Source organism: Condylura cristata, unplaced genomic scaffold (assembly GCF_000260355.1).
Source record: "Condylura cristata isolate star-nosed mole 26May11 unplaced genomic scaffold, ConCri1.0 scaffold00016, whole genome shotgun sequence".
Lineage (NCBI taxonomy): Eukaryota > Metazoa > Chordata > Mammalia > Eulipotyphla > Talpidae > Condylura > Condylura cristata.
Window position 1 is genome coordinate 5,072,624 of NW_004567117.1, and position 8,231 is coordinate 5,080,854.

The 8,231-nt window shown below is 39.9% G+C and overlaps 1 protein-coding gene across 5 annotated transcripts in view; it reads right to left on the reverse strand.

Moving 5' to 3' along the window:
- Positions 1–8,231, reverse strand: part of PTPRM (protein tyrosine phosphatase, receptor type, M) — a 558,641-nt gene that overhangs the window by 82,849 nt on the left and 467,561 nt on the right. For all 5 annotated transcript variants that reach the window (XM_012725901.1, XM_012725900.1, XM_012725902.1 and 2 more), the window contains one exon: positions 640–716. In XM_012725901.1, the coding sequence (XP_012581355.1) occupies positions 640–716 (77 nt within the window). The remainder of the gene's footprint in view (positions 1–639; positions 717–8,231) is intronic.

The following is an 8,231-nucleotide window of genomic DNA, read 5'->3' on the forward strand; positions in this document are numbered from 1 at the left end:
TAGAAGTAACTTGGGCCTTAGAAGAAATAGCAACTTTCTCTTGATTTTCAGTCTACTTTTGATTTCATTCATTCTTTCAGCTGAAAACATGCTGCCTCCTAAAGAATTTATTCTAATGTAAGACATTAAGTTAACATGATGCAGAATGAACAAAGAAGCAGTCTTCAATAATTAAACAGCCTGCATATTTAATGCCGTGTCTTGCCTGCACTAGAAGTCCTGGTTAACAGCTGCAGACTGCTTTGAAGGCAACTTAAAAGTGCAGTGATGACAAGAGATTGCAAATCATCAAATTAGGAATTAGAGAGTTTTGTCCTATTAATATGCAAACAGTTTGTGTGTGTGTCAGTAATCCAAGTTGTTGACCTAAAAAAAAAAAAAAAAAAAGGTAGTGTGTTATCTAAGTCTATATAAACATGGGGAACAAAGAAGGTATAGAATGTTCCAGAGGAGTTCATCAGCTAATAGGCTGTCTTGAGAAAAGGGATATCCTAGTTCATTGTAAAGTTTTACGGAGTACAGGGGCAATGCAAATGTGTTTGATTGTGAAGCTGGACCAACGAGTATCCATCCACCCGCTTACAGCAGAAGCATGATATGGATGTGTTGAGACAGTTGGGTTTACTGACAAATACATACATCAATATAATTTCCATTGATATAATCTGAGTTGGTGTCTCCTTCTAAGGTCTGCAGCCTCACCCGGGAATGATCGTCTGCAAATGAAAAGAAACAATTAACAAAAGCAATTAGTTGAGCAGATTACATGGAGACCATTCAAATCTGTGCTGCATTAAATACCTCCCACACTTGCTAGTTTGCTACTAAGACCGGGAAGGATTGATTGCTTGATTGATTTTGTTTTTAAAGGGTTCCCAGAGACCACTTTTTGCTTCTTTTTTTTTTCTCTCTAAGCTTATTTGTTTGCGGTACCACTGGTTTACAGCACTGTATGTGATTTGGAGGGATTGGGACAAACCACCTCAGCTTTACATCCCACTGACCCCAAAGCATCCATATCTCTTTAACATAGACCACTGGGTTTCCTCAAGTCTGGGAAAGAGTTATAATTATTTGCATTTTACTGTAAATATTATCAACTAATTTTTGATTATTTACAGACCTGAAGCACAGATCTAAGGCAGAGATCTAAGACTCCTATGAATCACAGTAAAATTATTTCTTGGATTTAAAGTCTGAGGAACTGTACTAAGTCATTCACAAGTGCTGAGATTTTGAGGGACATCTATGACATACACCATGACAAATGATGGTTGTAAATCTTGGTCCAGCCTTCTGGGAGGTGTGGTTGTGGTTCTACCTCAACCATCACCTGTGAGTTTACTAAGGCATGAGGGCATAAGTACGAGGAGGAAGGCTGTTGTTCATCAGCCATTTGATTACAGCCCATCAAGACTCGGCCACCCACTGGGACAAGGGCATGACATCCGCTGTCTCAAGTTGGTCATATGAGGATTGAATGACAACATAGATCACTGAGCACAAACTCCAGCACTGTAGCATTGATTAGTTATGTTGGAGAAATTTGTAAATAAAACTTTTTCTCCGTAAATACCGTTGAGGCATCTCAATTATTTCCCCAAAAATCTGTATTTTAAAATGGACATATCACCCAAAGCAAAGATAGTGAAGGGAAGTATAAATAGTTGGGACTACACCAAATTAAATTTCTGTACAATAAGAGACATTAATCACAACAAAGACTCCCTACTGATTGGGAGAAAATTTTTGCACACAATATTAATGATAAGGGACCAACCACAAAGGTCTACAAAGAGCTGAGAAATTCAAGAAAAACAAGGTGAGCAACCCATTCAAAAAATGGGCAGAAGAACTAAAAAGATACTTCTCCAGAGAAGAAATGCAGATGGCCAACAAGCATATGAAAAAATGTTCTACATCACTCCTTATCAGGGAAATGCAAATCAAAACCACAATGAGATACCATTTTATACCAGTGAGAATGGCACATACTAAAAAAGCTAGCAACGATAACTATTGATGAGGATGTGGAGAAAAAAGAACTCTTCTATGCTGCTGGTGGGAATGGAAATCATGTTCCAATCATGATTGAAAGCTATTTGGAGGCTTCTCAAACTGCTAAAAATGTAGCTTCCATATCATCTATCAGTTCCACTCCTAGGTATCTACCCAAAGGACACAAAAACATGAATTCAAAAGGTCACCTGCACCCCTATGTTTACTGCAGCACTACTTACAATAGATAAGCTATAGAAACAACCCAAATGCTGTGAAATATATGATTGTATCAAGAGTGTACATACACACACATCCACACTCACACAATGGAATATTACTCAGCAATTAAAAAGATAAACAGTGTGCCACTCTGGCAACATGGAGAGAGCTGGAAGGGATCGTGTTCAGTGGTGTGATTTTCAAGTTGATGGTAACCAATATGAGAAACCATACATTGTACAAAAATAAGCCAGAAAGAAAAAAAAAATACAGAATATGTTCACTTTTAGGAGGAATGTAGAGGATCCAAATAAGGGATGAGGAAAGAAAAAAAGTAATTATAATAAAGTAAAAACCAAAATCAACAGGTAACTTTAAACCAGAGACATTCTGCAGGTGGGGAGAGGGGAATAGGATCAAAACAGGTGTAGGAAGAGTACAAGGAATTATGGTGATGGTACATGAGTGATTAGTGGTGGGATTTTCAAGTTGATGGTAACCAATATGAGAAACCATACATTGTACAAAAATGAAGAATGATGTAAACATATATAAAATAATAAGCAAAATTAAAGAAAAGATCTAAAGACAATAAAATAAAATAAAATGGAAAGACTGGAAAGATCTTAAAGCAGGCTGATCCTGCTTTGTTCACTGTTTCCCTTTGACCCTTAGATTAGTGCTTGGGACATAGTCGGTTTTCCCCTAAAATATTTCTTAAATGAATAAAAATTAAATCTTCTCTTTTTTGAAAACATAAGTATTTATTTAGGAATTATTTTCCTAAATTACTGCATTTCTTAGCAGAGGAATATTTTCTTCCAATTAACATGTACATCTGAACACACTATTTATTTAATGTTACTTTTAATTTTATTGAATTTAAATTTCATTAATTTATTTTTGTGGTAAAATTGTTTCAGATGCACAGCTTGACACCTCAATAACTATATTTAGCACATCACAACAACACAGAGGTGCAGTTAACCACTCACCACCATCCAACCAGCTCCCTCTCCCTCAGAACCTAAGATTTCAAACAGATAAAAGTCAGCTTCTCTGAAAGGGGAGCACCGACCTCTCTGAGAGGTGGTATGAGAGGAACATTTTCAAAACTGAACACCCCACATGCTGGGGCAATGGAGGGTTGGTCTCCACACTGTTGCCTTGAGCCAGCACAGGGTGAGAGGTGAGAAATGACATCTAGTGAGTGGTGACAAATGACACCCCAGTCTGAGGCAAAAGCCAGAAGGTGGCAGGTGACAGACAGGACAAGGTCCTGATTTGGACCTGTTTGCTCCCTAGTTTGATATGAGAGTGAACATGAAATGCTGAACCTCCTACTGGATAAATGTTTTGTTTGTTTTCAACAGTGCAGGCAGAAGGAAAGGTGTCAGGTTTCTAACCTTCCTTCATCATTGGGGCTTTCTCCACTTCAATTCACAACAGATAGTCACAGTATTTTAAGTCAGGGCCTTACAATTAGCTGATGCTCAACAAATTCATCTGGTTGTGGTGACAAAGTGGGTTAGGCAGGAAGAAAACCACAGAGGAAGCCTTGACTTTCTCCTCTGTTCAAGAGGAAATATGGGTAGTGGTGAGTTTATGAATTTCAGGGTTGGACTTGTGGGTTAAACCCCCTATTTGTGGTTTTGGGCAAGTTTTTTCATCTCTTTTTTAGCTGCTCTACTTGTGAAATGGGGAATCATAGTGCTTACCTCATGGGATTATTGTGAGCACTAAAATAACATACAAAAGAAATAATCTTGGTATACAGTAAGGGATGGATAAATGCCAGTTATTTTATGCTGTGTCAGATAGCTGCTTACTTTTCACTGTCTTTATAGCTGATGCCTTCACAGATGGTGGCAATGCAGGAATGAGCCCCTGAGCTGTCAGAAATTTTTCTAATGGTGATCTGCCTTTAAAAACAAGTTGCCTGTAACTCAAGTACATCATGACAGATGAATGGGTAAAAAAGATGTAGCATACACACACACACACACACACACACACACACACACACACACACACACACACTGAATACTACTCAGTTATTAAAAAACAGATGAATTTTTACTGTATAGATGGCAATGGAGGAGATTATGCTAAGCAGAGCAAGTCAGAAGAAGAAAGACAAATACTGGATGGTTTGACTTATAAGTGAAATATAAAAAAGGAAAAGAAACAGACAAATTTAAACTAAAACAATCCCTAGAAATCCGACTGTAGAACAGAGTATACCAGAGCGGGAAGGGAAAAGGTGACGAGTTCAGGGAAGGAGGGAAACCAGCACAGTATGGTGGAGGATTGTGGAGCTTTGGTGGTGGGTGTGGTGTGCTAACAGGTGTCCAGATAGTTGTGAATCTTTTTTTTTTTTATTATTTTAAAAATATCTTTTATTGAGTTAATACTCATTATTTTGTATTAATACATTGCACTATTAGTATTCATTAAAGTACTTTTTGTTAAGTGTATGCTTACTGTACTTACTGAGCATTAAGTGTATTTTTTTTTCAAATATGTCTTTTTTATTCTTTTTTTCCCCCAAGGTGTGAATCTTTAGTCCTAAATCATATAAAGTGTTGTAACCCAGCACTACCTCAGTTAAATGAAAAACAACTACAGTATTGTAATAACAATACACTGTTTCCCCCCCATGTCTTATTTGGTTCTTTTAAATTCCTCCTGTAAATGAAACCATTTTATTTTTTTTTCCTTTTGACTTATTTCACAAAACAAAAGCAAACAGACAATTACAAACCAGAGAGGGATCCCTCCAGGTGGGAGGAATGGGGGGGACTATGGCAATGAAGGGGAAGTAAACAATGTTTTAAAACGAACAATAGTATAAATAGATATATAAATTAAAAAATACAATAAAAGGAAACTAAATACCCTCTTTTCCCAGAGTACATTTTTCTTAAAACTAGAGATACCCTACCCACAGTTTGCCCATGTCACTGGGGAGTCACTGGGCACCCCTGGAGTGTGCAGTGAGCAGCTTTTGCGTTTGTCAGGAGAGCTGGTGCCTGCACACAGCTGTCTCTGAGTGAAGCTGTAAGCAATTTTGCTGGTAAAGTCCTTTGAGCTTCCTCAAGAGAGATGCTACAATAGAACTGAATCATGGCCATTCTACACACAGCGGGCTTTCAGAAAGCACCTCTGAAGGGAGATTAGCTTTACCTTTCTGTGCTCCTTGACTTTCCCTGGCAGTTTTCTTAACAGGCAGGCACAGCATGAGAGGCTCCCAATGTTTAGAGTGGAACAGTCTCAGGCTCTATTGTACCTCCCTGTCAGCATCTCCCCTCTTTTACACTTTATTTCTCCTACAACCTCAGGATAAATGCTACCCATTCCCTGTGATTTACCACCCTTGGGCTTCTCAAATTGTTCTGGAATGTTCTCATTAGGGTCCTCAATCTCTGACAAGACTGTGCTCTCATCTCCCATAAAATCTACCATAAACAGTTTTTGAAATAAGGGGTTTGCCTCCTCAACTCCTACCATTTAGTCACCCCCCTCCCCTCGGCAACAGCTACTTCTTCAAATTCTTTTACTTTTCTTGTCTCATGACAGAAAACCCCACAAGCCATGTGGACAGCGTGTTTCCTAAATAGGCTGAGCCTGTTATTTCTCTTTATGTACATGGTAGTATCTTTACTTAAATTGATTCTATTAGATTTTAATCTCTGGTCAGAGACCACACCGTGTCTGTTCTGAGTATCTCCTCGAGCACCTTCCCCCAAATCCCATTCCCAGTACACCCCTATGCGAGGGAGATTCCAAAGAGATACCTCTGTGTTAAATAGTGACACTAAGTTAAGTTTTACTCTTGCGTTTTTAATTTAATATTGCTTTGTTTCTGAGTCTTTTTTTTTTTTAAAGATTTATTTGTTTGTACTTACAGGACTGGGGTACAGGCCAGAGGTGCAGGGGTGGTGAGAGGATTCACCAGAGACAGAGTGGGGAGCAGAACAGGCAGATCAATGAAGTACACTGCTGAGGGGAGCAGCGGGCAGGTCAGGAGAGATCTGAGGCACCCTGTGGGTCACCTCCAGGGTAGGGATCGAACTCATGCTGAAGTGGCTTTAGCTTTTTTTGGTAAAGATTTACTTATTTGTGCATGCAGAACTGGGGTATAGGCCAGAGGCACAGGGATGGTGAGAGATTCACCAGAGATAGAGTGGGGAGCAGAACAGGTAGATTGACTAAGTACACTGCAGAGGGGAGCAGTGGGCGAGCCAGGAGAGGTCTGCCATGCCATGTGGTCACCTCCGGGGCAGGCAGGGATCGAACTCATGCTGAAGTGGCTTTTGCCTCCCAGTGCTGTGCTTTAACCTGCTGCACCACCAGGGAGAGCTAGTTTCTGAGTCTTTTTAACCTATATCTTCTGCTAGAGACACATCATTTTCCTAGCTTTTGACCTCTTTACAAATGTACTGTGTCATCTGTTTCTCCCCTATTCTTGTTCACCTCAATGTTAATGCCAGAACCCCTCCCTGCTGCCCATTCTTCTCTATCCAAACTCTTGTCACCTTCCCCTCAGCTGCCTTAAACATTAAGCTGGATTTTTTTTTTAAAGATTTATTTATTCATACAGAACGGGGGTACAAGCGAGAGGTGCAGGAGCGGTGAGAGGATTCACCCAAGACAGAGTGGGGAGTAGAGCAGACAGCTGGACTGAAATACACTGCTGAGGGGAGCAGTGGGCAGGTCAGGAGAGGTCTGCCATGCCATGTGGGTCAGCTCCCTAGCGAGGGATCGAACTTGTGCTGCAGTGGCTTCAGAGAGCTTCATAATGCAGTGCTTTCCTGAACCAATGGGGAGAGCCCTAAGCTGGATCTTAATAGCAGTGTCTCAAAAGTGACACTGTTGGGGCTGCTTAACTAATAGACAGAAACATACTTAATGACAACATCCAAGAAGAAAAAGCATTCAGCATGGGCCATCAAGACTGGGCTATTGGTTGAAAGATTTGGACACAACAGATTGGGTAAGAGGTTTCACTCTCCTCACTGTTCACTGGGAAAATGGAGTAGAAGGGCCCAGAAAAAGCAATACAGCAAATAACAGAAAAGACCCTGTCTTTCCCTGCACAGCTGAAGTGTGCGGTCCTTGTCATCATGTCCTCACTCACTCAATCTCCTTTCCCTTCACTCTATCCAAGGTGTTGTTGCCCACTTCATGAATGTTCTTCATGTCCCTATATCAGTCTTCACTGTTCTTTAGCCGGACACAAGTGATATGCCCTTGTTTTCACAACAGGATGCTTTCTACATGCTGAGTAATTCTGGGTATGAATTTCTCATCAAAAGTCCCTCCAGGCTGGTGCTAGACTTTCTATGTACACTATGTTCCCTCCACAGACGATCTTATTATACCAATGGCTTCAATTATCACTTATTTGCCTCGTGATTCATTAATTGATATTCACAGCTCAGATTCTCTCTTCTGGGCTCCAGACAGTTTATGTAACTATCTGACCTCTCATTTGAATGTTTTAAAGGCATCTCAAAATCTTCCAGATTAACTTCATAAGTTACCCTTGCTATGCTGTCACGGACACCATGTGTGGACACTGGATTTGGTCTATGTGCCCAAAGTGATGTTATTAGAGATTAAAATAGTTTAAAATTTCCTTCCACACCCTTGAGTTTGCAATGTGTAGGTAGAGTAGACTAGGGCATACACAGACAAATAGAAGAAAGGAAAATCAGTGAGGGGTAGAGTTGTAAGGAATGAACTTTTGCATAAAAGAGAAGAACATGGGATTTGGAGCAAAAAGATTCAAGTGGCGTATTTTCCCAGGCTATAATAGCCATGATTGATCATGAATGTTATCAGTTCAGATTACTGAGAACAGTCTGTGTTGTGGAAATTGACTGACATGCCAATAAAAATGACATTAGACCTTGCGTGGTGGCTCAACAGATTAAAGCACAGCACTATGAAGAGTGCCTGTGCACAAATTTTATTGTTTTCTCCCCATGTTATAGCTATATCTATAT